The following is a 14501-nucleotide window of genomic DNA, read 5'->3' on the forward strand; positions in this document are numbered from 1 at the left end:
TAATCAGGCTTTTAGTTCATTTTTATGATATATCACCACTTCTTATCCATGTATGGTGCATGTTTTAAAAAAAAAAACCACACACACACATTTTATCAGACACAAAAAGATTAAAACAAGTTTAGAATGAGCATCGATTTATTGCATGTCACGCAAAACAGCATTGGAATAAATGAGCGTATATGTTTTTGTTAAAAGATACTTCTACTTCAAAGAGTAACACTTGTGGGAAATCTGAGGTAGGCATCTGAAAAACCTACAGCCTGTAAAATATCACTGGGGAAGTGCAATCAAAACATCAGCACTAAGTAGAGATTGTAAACACAAGATATTTCAAAGAAATCCTGAAATGACAGTTTCTCCTCTAATCTCCAAGGGTAACAATTATTAATATTTATTGTCATTATCAACAATCAAGAAGGGCAAACATTTTGACAAATAGTTGATGCATTTCCTCAGTGAATTGTCAGCTTTGGTGGCTGTCAGGTCGTCAGTTCAAGTCCAGCACTGGCTCCAGCACTTGGAGCTGCAATCAGGTTTCTGCATAGATGCGCTGGAGCCAGAACCCTATTAATTCCCTAGGGCTTTCATTCATTCATTCATTCATTCATTCATTCATTCAATACTAAGGCTGTTGGGCAAATGTAAAAATCTAGTTTTATTAATGAAGGGTATCACTTTTTTTTTTTTTTTTTATCATCAGCTCCCAACAAGAGGCAGAAAGGAGAGGGCGACAGCAATGAGGGCAGTGAAGAAGAGCACGTCCCACAGCCAACTGAGAGAGGAGCGGCAGGATTTTCTGCCGTGGCCTCTGCTTTTGAACCACTGCACCACCTCGTCCAGATTGTACTCTGCGGGCTCATAACCCAGCTCTGCCTTGGCTTTGGCCATGCTGAAGTAATGCGTCACACCGGTCTTGTACACCTCGGTGCGGGTCAGCAGTGGCTGGAAATTATACACAGGCCCCACGAGGTGGTGAACCATCTCTGTGAGAAACGCAAACAAGTAAATGAGAGTGACAGGAAGTCGCAGCTTGGGGAAAGGGTAGCCCAGACCCTCCACCAGCGGCCTGAAGAATTCAAAATTGTTGACAGGCCTGCCGTCTGAGATGAAGTAGGCCTGACCGGCCGAGCGGTGCTGCTGCTCGGGGGTCAGAGCCCGTGCAGCCAGCTCATGCGCAGACACCAGGTTGTCCACGTGGACAAACTCCACCAGGCTGCTTGCTTCACCGTAGACAAAGCGGAAAATTCCCTTTTCGATGTATCCGACGACCCGGGGCAGGTGCCTCTGCTCGCCCGGCCCGTAGATCCCAGCGGGACGCAGCGCGCAGCTTCGCAGGACTCCCGAGCCGCTCTTCAGCGCCGTGCCGTTGGCCTCCAGCACCGCCATCTCGGCCACAGACTTGGTTCTGGAGTAGTGGTCGGGGTGGAGGTGGAGAGGCAGATACGGGAGGCTTTCGTCCCCATTTTCTATCACCTGACCCCCGAAGACCACGTTGAAAGTGCTGGTGTAAACCAGCCTGGGCACTCCCAGCTCCACACAGGCCTTCAGGACGTTGTGCGTGCCCTGAACATTCACTGCCTCGATGACGTGCTGGTTTAGCTGCTCTCTGCCAGACATGCCATAGGAAGCGATGTGGAACACGCAATCCACCCCAGCGAGGGCCCTCTGTACATGTGCATACTCTCGTATGTCTCCCTGGATAAACACAATGTCCTCTGGCATGTCTCTCTGTGGAGGGATCGTGTCAAAGAGGATGATTTTGCCGCCTTTATTGTGGAGGGAGCAAGCAAGGCTGCAGAAAAAATAAAGGGGAAAAAAACAAATGATGGATTACATTTATTTTAGGGGATTTTCACACGACTCTATTTTAAATATAGAATTGTTTGTTGCATCTTTGCATTTGTAGATTTTCACAAATCTGAGGCAGACTGAAGGCTCCTTGCCACCGAACTAGACTATGACGTATTCACAGCACCGCTGCAGACCACGGCCATTGAAATCGGGGTGTGTGTTTCCACCAGTCCTGCCACGGTGTGTTTTGGAGGCGTCCCACAAGCAAGAAAAGGCGCCGCTTTGTAAAAATACGCAGCAGCTCTATTTTTCATGCTTGGCAATCGCATCGATCGGAGCAGATAGAGTTGTTCAGGCAGGAAGTCAATGACAGGAAAACGTCCAGTTGACTTTCATAATAATATACAATGTGCTGTATTTTTTCTACATGTACTGCATTTCATGTAAAATGTCAATGTGACTATAATGGCTTCAACACTGTTCAGTTTGGCTGTGAAATAATACAGCAGATTTTACTTTAAATTTTAAATTAGAATGTGCAAAATGCAGATATACTTTAAATACCTGATTTATAATACTGATACTAATACTACTGCTACTAATAACAACAGCAACACGTGAGAAACAGTTTCGGAGAGACAAAAAGAGTTTTGTTTGACCGTTTTCTTCAGATACGTGAAGCTTCATGAATTATCACACCAAATTGCCACCCTCGCCTGGTTGGTAGGATCTCACGCAGATAAAAAAGACAGACTGCACACCCTTGTGGTCAAATTACAGTATTACAACACAGGCTGACAAAATCAAGGGTTTCAGTGGAATACTGTGAAATGAATGAAAACATACCGAAAACCAAAGTAGCCGCATCCTCCTGTTATCAGCAACGTCCCTGGATGTGCAGTCTCCATCCCCGTGGTCCCAATGCTCTGGAATTAGATTAGACATCTCAAATTAGACTGGAAGAAGAAGAAAAAAAAAATCCTCCTAAACGAATGAAATGCTATTTGTGACACGCAGGGGTTCAGTTCAAGAGAACGTCTGTTTCCGAGTCCTCATAGATGGATAAACATTTTCACACCCTCGATCAAATCACACGTGCGTTTCAGTATCGTAAACTACGTTTGTGCAGCCTACAAGCACGACGCCTCACACTCACTTTTGCAATCAAGAAGTGTTGTAAATGGATACACACAGAACTCTCTGACAAATCGTAACGTAAAGTGAACAAATGCACTTTGTCCAAATACAGTAAGACTCAACTCTACCCCTGTCCCCTGAACACGAGCGTGTATTTCCTTGGTCTGCTCGGCTTTCACGTACGTTACGTGAGGTGACATTACGCAACGTATGAACAAACGGAAGTGAACGTGGTCAGAATTGAGAAAGCTCGTAAATGCTTACACAAGTAATACAGGAAATGAGGGCATTGTTTAGAAAATTTAAGGTACGTTAGAAACGTAGTGTTCCTCTTCTAAGGAACTGAATGTAATTGTTTTCATGAATATGTGGTTAAATAAATCGCATTTTCTTTGAACTATTTTATCTTTTGCTTTTGCATCAGCTCGGGATCTTTCTAAAATACATTTATTTTGAAGGTGTAGCCGGATGCTCTGTAAAATATTAATAAAAGGCGTTCACTCTGACAAAGATGCTCTTCGGTAAAGATGTTTGTACTCGTCAACTCAGCAATATCAGTGACATTACGTGACATGGTTCACAAAACGTGTCGGGCTAAAACTCAAGTCGATTTAAAAAAAAAAAAAGTACTTTCGAAGAGTGGATGTGTTTCCTCATTTCTGACCGTGTTAAATCCCATGTGAGAGCAGTGCATCGCTCTTTTATGATGACATCACCGAATGCAAGCTGTCTCTGGCGGCGACCGCCATGACTCCTCCGAAGTAAGCAAAGTATAACTGGCTGAAGTTTCTCATTAAACTATTCTCCTCTGCAGGCTGCTGGTGCACTGCGGTCACAGGGTCCAAAGGTTCCAGACATCAACCAAGTACGTATGTGTTTTACGTTAACTTTAACTTCTTCTTTTCTTTAAATACAGCTTCCGTATTTTCAGTTTATTTACCTTTTCAAAAAAAGAAAAGAAAAAAGACTGTATTACTGCAAATTGGTAACACTGATATTTGATTATTGTTACATTTTTTATCCTCTTACTTGGATTGGAGCTTCAAATTGCAATTACTTTGAAGTGAATACCTGTCTTATTAACATATCTAAGAGCAGCCCAGTGGCAGTTGTGACTGCCATTGGACCGAGTTGTCAGCATTAAATGCCAACACAAATACATAAGTAAATGTATAATAAATAATAATACCTCTTAATTACTATGTATTTCAGGCAACATGAATTTGGAGGAGTACTTTAAAAGAACTGGTTTCCAAGACAGTGTGGAAAAACTGGATCTGGCAACACTGAAGTCCGTCCACAAAAAGTATGTTCTGTCAGTTCCCTTTGAAAACCTTAGCATTCACTGTGGTGAGAGAATCACGGCAGACCTTGAAGACATCTATGACAAGATTGTGCGGAACAATCGAGGGGGTTGGTGCTTTGAGAACAACTTTTTGTTTAACTGGGTGCTGAGAAAACTGGGCTTCGACACCACAATGTTGGGCGCTAGGGTTTATCACGTCGATGATTTTTACCCAACTGAAAGCCATCTCATCAACAAGGTTGTCATAGATGGAAAGGCCTACATCACAGATGTAAGCTTTGGAGTGTCTTATCAACTGTGGGAGCCCCTGGAACTCATCTCAGAAAAGGAGCAGCCTCAAGCAGCAGGGATCTTTCGCCTCGTAAATGAAGAGGGTTTCTGGAGGCTGGAGAAGACCTGCAGGGAACCACAGGTTCTCAACCCAGATTTTGCCAATACAAGTCTTGTTGGTAGGAAGGGAACAAAGATCATGTACGGCTTTACCTTGGCTCCTCGAGAGATGGGTCGTTTCTTGGAGACCATCCACAGACTCCAGACCGATCCCACTTCTTTGTTCACTACTAAATCCATCTGCTCATTACAAACTCCAAGTGGGTTCAGAGTCTTAGTAGGTTGGATCTACAGTGAGGTCACATACAAGCCAGAAGAAGGAGTTGATGTTTATGATATGAGGTGCATAACAGATGATGAGCTTGAGGGAATTCTAAGAGAAAAGTTTAATTTAAAACTGCAGAAGAAAATGCAACCTGTGAATGAAAAAACAAAGTATACACTCTAAAAAAGCAGTTTGTCTTTGCTGGTGTTACCTCTCTGATTGTTCTCGTGGAAACGGTTGGCGATGAGAGTGTGGTCTACCTGCTTAACATGTAAAGTACCCTGAAATAGCTTTATTATGATACAGTTCTCGACAAACAAAGCAGAATTGAATTGAATTGAAAGCCAACCCACCCCACCAGTGATGTACCAAAGTAGCAAGACTCACAGAATGTCTTCATTCCATGACTGGAGTTAACAAAAAAAAATAGGGAGAAAAAAAAAGTTTTTTGAAACAAGAAAGTGAATGAGCTTAAATTATTGTTTTAACATTGCAATTGAGTAATAGTAATAATGATATAAAGATATGATAAGAATAATTTACAGGAGGGAAGACCCCCTACTTAAATAAATACTTAATTATGGCCATGACAAATCAATTAATCAAATTTACTTAGCCATATTTAAGATAAATTAAAGTGTGTTCATTAAAAAAAAAAAAAAAAAGGAATGAAACATTAAATAAATTAGAATTATTGTATTGTTTTGCACACATATCATGATGTAAAATTAATTTAGACATTTTAATTTTATACCTAAAACCCGCAAAGGTCAAACCAAAACAGAGTAAATCAGTCATGATGATGAGTGTCCTAGACTAAATGGTTCTTTATTTTAGCCAAATCAAATAATTGTAAGACTTGATTTAGGAGAATGACCAACATGTTCCTGAACTTTGAAAGAAAAGAAAGCAAAATACTTGTAAAACTGCATCTATCAAAATGAGGATAAATGTGGCTTTCATCTTGTTTGTAATACACAGAAAGCTTGTATCCATTTGTGCACTTTATACATATAGCCTATTTTTCATGTCTGCAGACTTAGTTAGGTACAATGATTATTGATTGGGATTGAGGTGACTGAGATTGAAGTCACATTGATTGTGTTTTCCTTTCTTTTATTTTAATCTGCTTTATAATGTTTTTCATATTTTTTTTGTTTGCTTTTTATATACTATTGAATGCAATTTTGATTCATGTTTATTGTGTAAGTGAAATTTTGCTGCAGCTAATGGGGATCCTAATAAAGAAAGAAATAAACAAACGCTAGTAGGAGGTGGGGCTTCTACTTTATTTCTACCCAACCAGGTTTGACAGGAGCCAAATGTGATTGGTCGGTGTTGGCTGTCCTTCTTGCCGAGCGGAAGTAGCTGTGCGAGCCGACATCGCTCTGCTACCGGGGGGGCAGCTAGCAGACATGAACTCTCTGGAACAGGCTGAAGGTAACCCAGATAGAGAGAGACACTTAAATCATCATCCTCGTCACCTAATGTTATTCCCATTACCGTGATTCACATTAGAGCCTGTAGGAGCAAAGGACAGAGTTTTAAAATGCATGAAAGTGTTCGGTTCATTCCTCAAAAACTAGCCGACGCTCTGACGCCGCTTAGCATGCTGGCTTGGTTATGTGTCCGATATTCGTTCCACATTTCTGTTTGTAGTTTTAGTTGGCCAGGACTTGGACTTGCAACACATAATCCTTGTTGTACTAGGACATTTGAGGCAAAGTATTAATGTGGACACTCACGATGTAGATAATTACATTTATCATTAACGTCACGAGTGTCCACCAACGCTTCAAATCTTACATTGAATGATATGAGTTGAAGCAGAGGTTAAAGCCGTGATTCACATCCAGACACAACTTATGTACTTCTCCCCCCCAGACTTGAAGGCCTTTGAAAGAAGGTTGACGGAGTATGTCTCTTGTTTGCAACCTGCTACGGGCAGGTGGAGAAGTAAGTAACGGTTGTGATTGTTAATAATTCCATGGAGTAAATGGCATGCACAGGACGTGTCTTATGTCTTGCTGTCACTGACAGTCCTGTTTATTATCATCCATCCATCCATTTTCTATAGCCGCTTACTCCTGCACTCAGGGTGGCGCTGTACATAATTGCTCTTTCTCGCTTTTCTACCCTTTTTTTTTTTTTTTTAGTGATTCTGATCGTCGTGTCCGTCTGTACAGCTACTGGGGCCTGGAACTGGTTAATAGATCCAGATACACAGAAGGTAAAAGGATAAGTAGACAGACATCGTTAAATTGGTCACTTCCTGCCGAAAGAATTTTTTTCTGAACAAGCAGGTTCCCCACCCCCACCCCCCCCCCGATAGTTGACATTGTATAAATGTAATTGTCATGTATTGTGAGAAGGGTCAGCTAAACTGGACAGCTTCTTGTTGAACAGCATTATGGGTACGATCAGTTGTTGTTGTTTTTTTTTTTCAATTTCCACACATTAATTACTAGCGATGTTTGAGGATGACTAATGTTTTGCTGATGTGATCCTACAGGTATCTTTCTTTTCTTCGTTATGGAATCATCCCTTCTTCACGATCAGTTGTATAACTCTTATAGCTCTCTTCTTTGCTGGGATACACAAACGAGTTGTTGCACCATCAATGTATCCTTTTATGTGCCTCAATATTTGAGTCAATGTAACGTTTGTTCTACTACACTGACATTGCACACATGCAGTGTAGGGAAAAAGTCACAGCAATTGCACCTTTCTCAGAAAGATTGTTTTTGTTCTCTTCTTTAACCTTTGTTCCCTCAGTATTGCTGCTCGCTGTCGGACAGTTTTAGCTGAATATAATATGTCCTGTGATGACGTGAGTGTCCAAACCCTCCAATGATGACGCAAACTTTCATAAAGCTGTTTACATTCATTTATTCATTCATTCTTTTTGCTCCTTTATCAGACAGGGAAGCTAATTCTCAAGCCACGACCAAACATCCAATGAACATCAGCGCCTGGAGGTGATGAGACAACGTAGCTCGTCTGTCGTGACAGCCACATGTTGCCGTGTCGGGGTTTGAACAACGTCGAGGCAGACGTCGTCGTGATTGGATTGCATTTCCCCATAAATTAACTGTTGAGCCTTTTAACAACGTCAGTGTACAGGTGTCATTATTGAAGCTGCTTATCTGCTCACATGGTCCCTTCTTCTGGCTCATGTGAGGCCACGTGTTTGTTTCTGTTTCCGACGTGGAGCATTCGTTTTATTAAAAATGTCTCTATTTTTTAAATGTATTTACCTAAATAAATTCTAAATAAATACTTGAAGACTGTCAAAGTGTCCTGTGTTTCAGCCTGTGGCCTTTGTCTTTCACTGTGTGCGCGTGTGTTTACGCCCACCTGATGTTTTACGACAGTATCCCTTGCTTTCCGCTAAAGGGTTCGCTTTACGGCAGAGTCTCTTCTTCCACATGGCCTCCGCCTGAGCCGGGATGTGTGAGTGGATTTCAGCAGCAGCCACAGTCTGAACCCGGTGTTTTACAGTCCCGTTACATGTGCAGACGCCACTTTATCCCTCAGTAGAGCAAAAAAAAAAAATAATAATAATGGGAAAAAGCAAGACCACGAAATTCAAACGGCCTCAGTTCAACTCGCTCGGACTGCCGGTGAACGCTGTGAAAGAGGCGGACGTCGAAGACGAGGCGCTCGGCGACGATAGCTGCCCAGCTGCGGAGTTTCTGGAGAAAGTACGACACTTTATACCCAGTCAGACACTCGACATTACTCTGACATACGTATTTTCGTCATACATTTCATCGCGGGACGATCGCTATCAGTTGTAAATAAAAGTTGCAGCGTCTCCCAGTAGCTACGACGAGTTGGCGTAGTTAGCCTGCTTCCAAATGTGTGTGTATGTGTGTTGCTACTTGTTTAAACACTCTGAGCTCAGGTGTTATTAATACCATCATCACGTCAGTGTCCTATTTTAGAAAGAGCGATGTGTGTGGTGACGATAGAGGTTAATGGACCACGTCGGTGTCATTGTGTGGTGCAGTTGCAGAGTCCCTGTGCGGACATGCGGGAGTTTGCGTGTGCCAGCATTTCGCAGGTGGTGCAGCAGACTCACACCATCCCAGGCTTCCTGCACCGGGACGCCGTCAGGAAACTGGGACCCCTGTTGCTGGACAGCAGCCTGGCAGTGAGGGAAACCGCCGCTGGAGCGCTCAGGTGGGCCGTGAACGCATCACAACCTCCCCTCCCTCCCTCAACGTCTCATTATTGTACTGTGCGATCAGCCCCGTTCCAGACAGCGAGGTTCAATCAAGCCGTGGGTCACTACATGCAAACTGAAAACTGAGCAATGAGACGAAATCATTTCTGCGAGCCTCACCACAAGGGGCACCCCACAAATGTGTTTGTACGTTTTTCCAATGTGTTGGTTATTTTCTTTCCCCCGTGGTACAGTTTCTAGAGGTTGATTTTGGATGGGTGTAGGAGGCATTGACTAGAACACCTTCCGTATGATCCTGGTACTCCACCAAGTCAGTGGTGGATGTCAGTGAGACTTGCCACTTCCTTTTTCTGAATCCTTGGATTTGTCTCAGTATTCAACACATTCACTCTGGGAGTCGTGCACATCGGTTTAGGAGTCGTTGGGTGTTGCTGGCCACCATTTTTGTAGTCTTTGGTGTGAACCAGTCTTGAGCAGGAATATTTAACAAAAACAAAACAACAACATTTAATTACACTTTACTGTGCAAATATTTTAGACAAATAACATTGTATTACATTTTACAGCTTTTTCTATTTTGTTAATATTTTCAACTTTCAAAACCTGCTCGATTGTATCACTTTACCGTAAAAACATATATTTCATCCATGTCTATAGTATTATCATAGGGGGGGAAAAAAAATCAATCATTGACATCAATTTAGAATGTGATATTATGCATGTAATATCAAAATAGATTTTGGAGGCTGTTGGTATCATGTTTTTCATAAAAACTGACCATGGCAGTAGCTTTTAGACATGTTTTATAATTTGCAGACATATTTCTGTCCCCTCCACAGGGGGAGCCATGCTACCGTCTCAGCATTGCCTCTGCAAAGAAAAGACCGTTTGTGCTTTGTAGTGTTACAACCTATCCAAGACCCCCTCACACACACACACACACACACACACAGCCAATGAGCCTGCTGCGTCTGTCTGGCCAACAGGAACCTGAGTTCATGCGGAGGTCAGGAGGTGTGCGAGGACATGGTGAAGCACGACGTCATGACTCCGCTGACCGCGCTGCTCAGAGAGGTGAGATCGAGCCCTCTGCTGCTTTTAGCTCACCCCATCACTTTGCTTCCTCTTCATCAGCAGTTGTCAGAGAACGCCTCCGCACTCTCCACTGCTGGCTTCACTGCATGTCGAGGATGCTCTGGATTCCTTAAAAAAAAAAAAAAAAAAAAAAAAATGTCCTGACCGCATGCTGGTTATTTAAAAACATGCCCGTAGCCATCAAACAGCAGCTCTGTCAGCTGGTGCCGGAGCTCAGTGTGATGTCTGTTGTCTGCAGTTCACACCTCCTCAAGACACATTATCATAATATAATAACTTTGTGAATATCTCGGAATAGATTGATAGATATACTACCGATAGAGTTTAGACTGGCTGTGGTTCTGCTTTTGTGTCACCCGTACCCAAATTGCTGTTTCCTTGTCAGTGCTGTGCAGGTTTCGAGTGTACCTCCCCGCCGAAAAAGGAGCAGAAGAACAAGGTGGAGGACGTGGCCAACGAAGCTGTGAACCTCCTGTGGAATCTGTGGTGAGCTCCGGCAAAGCGTTTTTCTCGCCTTCATTAAGATGCCAGAATTGGACAGGAAACAGATGAGCGCGAGGGCGGCCAAGCCTGCCAGCTGGAGCCCAATCAGTCATTTTTGTGCAAAGGCCACGTGGTGTGTGCAATATGTAGGCCTGTTTGGCCGACAGTGTTTCCACTGAGCGTGCTCGCTGTTTTCATCCACACACTGCAGCTCAGTCCAAGCGGAAGACACCGACACTCGTGCTGTCAAAATGAAAATAAGCTTAATTTTTTTTACCGATGACCCTTCTCCGAGCCATGGCAGAACATTACATTCTCAGTTCGAAGACCTCGATGTGACACTGTCACTTCCTCTATCTGTAATTGTATCTGTTATTTTCACATGGGATTTTCTTTTTTTTGCTTCAGTAGCCATCTGTGTCATATTGTGTCGTCCCTCCAGTGAGATCAGCAGCCAGGCGCTCTCCGTCTTCAACAAGTCGGGTCTCCTCGACGTGGTCGTCCAGTGTCTGGAGCGACACACACACAACGTGGAGCTGGCCATCTCTGCTGGTTGGTTGAAGTAGTGCACCCTGAACTTACATGTTTACTTGTGCTTGTTACTTATTTTTTGGTGCCCTCTGTGACATAACAAGGGGCTGCCTTCCACATCTATTCATTTGCAGCACTCCCTCAAAAGTTAAACAACAGAATTGTTGCATAAGCTGCAGTCTCGGATGTCAAATACTCTCGATCAATAAGAATAAATCCGACTGCCTTTCTAAATGATCCAGTTTGCCCTGCAACTCATTTGTTTTTGTGCTGTATTAAAACAAGAGGGTTTCCCCCCCCCCCCATTGTGTGTTGCTGCAGCGCACTGTTTGCACACTGTGACCGAGGACAACCCCGAGCTGCTGTGCAGCCTGAACGCTGCTGTGCTGCGAGTCTTGGAGAGTGTGTTGTTGTCATCTCAGCCAGACATGGCACACACCCTCCTCAGGACACTGGCTGCAGGTACGCATTGTCACTTCTTTTTAAATTAATACTGCACACTTGCCGCTCACTGTCGTGTCAAGGGCTTTGAAAGTGACTCCAGTCAAAGTGCCTCCTGCTCTGCCCCTGAGTCGTGTTCTGCATTGATGAAGTGGCTGTGGTGTGCGTCGCCCCCCTCAGGGACACTGTGGAACATGAAGGCCAGTCTTCCTGTGGCTCGCCAGGCTCAGACCCTGAATGCAGTGGTGGCCGCCTTGTCCAGCTGCCTGGATATGGACGCGGGCACCCTGATACCCGAGCTCAGACTGGCTGAAGGTCTCAGGAAGACCACAGCTGCCTCAGACTCAGAGGAGCAGGCCGCCGCAGTGGAGCTGCACGAGGAGGTGATGGAGGAGGAGGAGGAAGCCCCTCCAAACAAGAAGAGCGGAAAAGCTGCGAGGACTGACAGCGACTTCTCTGACCTCTTACCTGTAAGTGGTCTCACGGTAAAATGTTACGTGAACCCAGGAAACTCCAAAGTCAGTGGAATTATGCAATTCTTAGACCAGGCAGATTATGTAGCTGACATCATTATTCATGCACCTCACTACCAACTGATTAATATTCTGTATAAATTCCAAAGTCATGTTTGAAGTTATGCAGGGAACCCATATCAAACACACATACATTAGTTCCAAAAAAGTAAAAAAAAACAAAACAAAACAAAAAAATCTTTCAATCCTGTATTAAAAAGTCTGAATATTGAATGTATTTTACATGTGTAGATGGTGAAGTCCTGCGTTATGTTTTTCTTTTCTCGCGTACACTTAGATATGCTATAGATCCCAGCTCAGTGGTCTGGTGGTAGAATGTCCACACTGAGACTGGCAGGTTGTGGGTTCAGTGCCCGGCCGGGTCAGACCAAAGACTGTAAAAATGGTCCCCATTGCCTCCCTGCTTGGCACTCAGTATTCGGGGTTGGAATTGGGGGGGGTTGGACCACCCAATGATTCCCGGGCGCAGTACCACTGCTGCCCACCTCTCCCTCAGGGGATGATGGATCAAATGCAGAGGACAAATTTCGCATCCTTCAAGATGTGACAATCACTGGGACTTTAACTTTAATAAATGTAGCCTGAAGCTTTTATCAATCAAGCTGGTGAAAAATAATTTAATGCCTCATTCCATAAATCAGTGCTGAAGCAGTATTTGAATCCTCCTGTCTTTTAGCACAATGCCAGTGCATGTCTGCGAGATGAGGTTCAAATCTCACCACATTGGTTTTCAGTTCTTGGAGTGCGAGTGTGGCCGACTGGGCTCCAAAACAATGTGGTGAAGGCGGTGGGGGCAGATTAAGGACTCAGCGAGGTTCAACCAGAGACCAGAGCCTGGCTTCCCCCAACGTCTGTCAGCCCCCTGGAATGTCCTTGTAGTGACACACGGCTCCCAACACACCAAAACCCATCACAGCCCACTGGCGCTCCAATCACTCCCAAGTTTTTGTTTTTTGACTCCGCCGCGGCACAGAAAAAAGCCCTTGTTAACAGTTGGCTGGATGAGGAGCTCTACTTAAAGTGGCACTCCACTCACAGAGCAGGTTTGACTCGCATCACTGAGCAAAAAGTCCAATTGGATATGTGAGAATGCACACACACACACACACACACACACTTTAGACATGAATCCCTGCATCAGTCTGCTGAACCCTGGCTGATAACAGTGCAGACACTCATCGTCTCGCTCGGCTGTTGACTCACATGACTGTGTGTGTGTGTGGTTTTTTGTTTTGTTTGTTTTTTGTGTCCAGAGGGCCAAAGAGGAGCTGAGGGAGGCGACCGCCTTGCTGACAGCCCAGCAAATGTCCTTGGAGATCATCGTCAACATGTGCTGCTCTGACGGTGAGCGTCGTGGGCACGGGCAGCAGCGCTGACCCCTGGAGGCCACTCTGCCTCGACATTATTTCCTGTGACAACGCCACCCGTATTTCACAAGGCACTTATAACCACAAAAAGCAGACCTATATACATATATATAATATATATATATTAAAATATATATGTTTTTCATGGTCGTGTGTCTATCCAGACCCGTCTGATGATGAGTGGGAGGAAGAGTCGAGCAGTGATGAAAGCGATGTGACTCCAGACGGCCTCGGTGACGCAATGTCTGGTCTGATGTCGCCGCTGTGTTTGTCAGCAGAGGTTCACGGAGCTCTGATCAGCCACAGCATCCCTGAAAAGGCAAATAATACCACAGGAAAAGCCCTTACATAATGGTAAAGTGTCTGTACTCTGAGGACCCATGATGTCACTTTGTTGAGAATGGTTTCGTTTTTTTTTTCTCTATTGAAGGTCCTTAAAAAGACGGACTCGCCCAGAACAGAGGCGGTCGATGTGTGCCAACAGAACCCCTCCTGGAGAAGCCTCCTAAAAAAGTAACCTTTTTCACCTCTGTGCACTCTTTAAAGCCAATACAACTTCTACATTATCAGCATGAATCCACTCCACTCTAGTCTGAGCAGTCTCGCTGTCGCCCCCTAGAATGCAGCGTGTGCAGTCGCGGGCGCTGACGTGCCTCCACAGCATCCTCTCCACCATGGACGGCGAGTCTCTGGGAGGAGCAGCAGCACTGCAGGGCGCAGCGCAGCACCTGTCCACGCTGGTGTTTGGCGCAGCAGGTGTCGCATTTATATCTTGCATGTCAAGTCCTCCTGGGTTGTTGACGGAGGAAAGATGACGTGTGAAAGAAATCTCTTTCATTCGCTCTCCAACTTTTTGCAGAAATCTCCAAAGATGAGGAGTTCCTGGAGGCTGTGATCAGCGCCATGCGCTCTCTTTTACAGCTGATTGCCTCCAAAAATATCCCACAGGTACAGAGTGTGCAACAGCCTCATATTATCGTCCTGTCATTTTTGATGAATTTAGCCAAAATAGCAGTTTAAGTCACCTGAA

The 14501-nt window shown here is 44.3% G+C and overlaps 3 protein-coding genes across 4 annotated transcripts in view; 2 read left to right on the forward strand and 1 right to left on the reverse strand.

The window, feature by feature from the left end:
* Positions 1–120: 120 nt before the first annotated feature.
* Positions 121–3134, reverse strand: sdr42e1 (short chain dehydrogenase/reductase family 42E, member 1). The gene is made up of 2 exons (XM_076013796.1): positions 2641–3134; positions 121–1795 (listed from the first exon to the last, which is right to left on the reverse strand). Exons 1-2 carry the CDS (start codon positions 2700–2702, stop codon positions 700–702), a joined length of 1158 nt encoding a protein of 385 aa, XP_075869911.1. The 5' UTR covers positions 2703–3134; the 3' UTR covers positions 121–699.
* A 518-nt stretch (positions 3135–3652) lies between these two features.
* LOC142880118 (arylamine N-acetyltransferase, pineal gland isozyme NAT-10-like) lies at positions 3653–5197 on the forward strand. The gene is made up of 2 exons (XM_076013797.1): positions 3653–3796; positions 4144–5197. The coding sequence occupies exon 2, from the start codon at positions 4149–4151 to the stop codon at positions 5013–5015; it is 867 nt and encodes a 288-aa protein (XP_075869912.1). The 5' UTR covers positions 3653–3796; positions 4144–4148; the 3' UTR covers positions 5016–5197.
* Positions 5198–8248: 3051 nt separating this feature from the next.
* The window catches only part of heatr3 (HEAT repeat containing 3), a 63819-nt gene continuing 57566 nt past the window's right edge, over positions 8249–14501 (forward strand). For both annotated transcript variants that reach the window (XR_012925386.1, XM_076013785.1), the window contains exons 1-12: positions 8249–8536; positions 8845–9017; positions 10008–10095; positions 10502–10602; positions 11042–11151; positions 11452–11592; positions 11752–12041; positions 13358–13448; positions 13636–13790; positions 13902–13984; positions 14091–14227; positions 14331–14419. Coding sequence is in view for 1 of the 2 variants with exons in the window: in XM_076013785.1 (XP_075869900.1) it covers positions 8396–8536; positions 8845–9017; positions 10008–10095; positions 10502–10602; positions 11042–11151; positions 11452–11592; positions 11752–12041; positions 13358–13448; positions 13636–13790; positions 13902–13984; positions 14091–14227; positions 14331–14419 (1599 nt within the window). In the remaining variant the exon portion in view is untranslated. The remainder of the gene's footprint in view (positions 8537–8844; positions 9018–10007; positions 10096–10501; positions 10603–11041; positions 11152–11451; positions 11593–11751; positions 12042–13357; positions 13449–13635; positions 13791–13901; positions 13985–14090; positions 14228–14330; positions 14420–14501) is intronic.

Source organism: Nelusetta ayraudi, unplaced genomic scaffold (genome assembly GCF_046127955.1).
Source record: "Nelusetta ayraudi isolate G7.1 ecotype Tasmania unplaced genomic scaffold, CSIRO-AGI_Nayr_v1 ptg000157l, whole genome shotgun sequence".
NCBI lineage: Eukaryota > Metazoa > Chordata > Actinopteri > Tetraodontiformes > Monacanthidae > Nelusetta > Nelusetta ayraudi.

Bases quoted from the DNA above. Each gene is read 5' to 3' on its own strand.
- sdr42e1 (XM_076013796.1), bottom strand. From the start codon at position 2,702: ATGGAGACTGCACATCCAGGGACGTTGCTGATAACAGGAGGATGCGGC. The intron at 1,796-2,640 runs GTATGTTTTCAT...TTTTTTCTGCAG, and splicing joins TGCGGCTACTTTGGTTTTCG to CCTTGCTTGCTCCCTCCACA.
- LOC142880118 (XM_076013797.1), top strand. From the start codon at position 4,149: ATGAATTTGGAGGAGTACTTTAAAAGAACTGGTTTCCAAGACAGTGTG.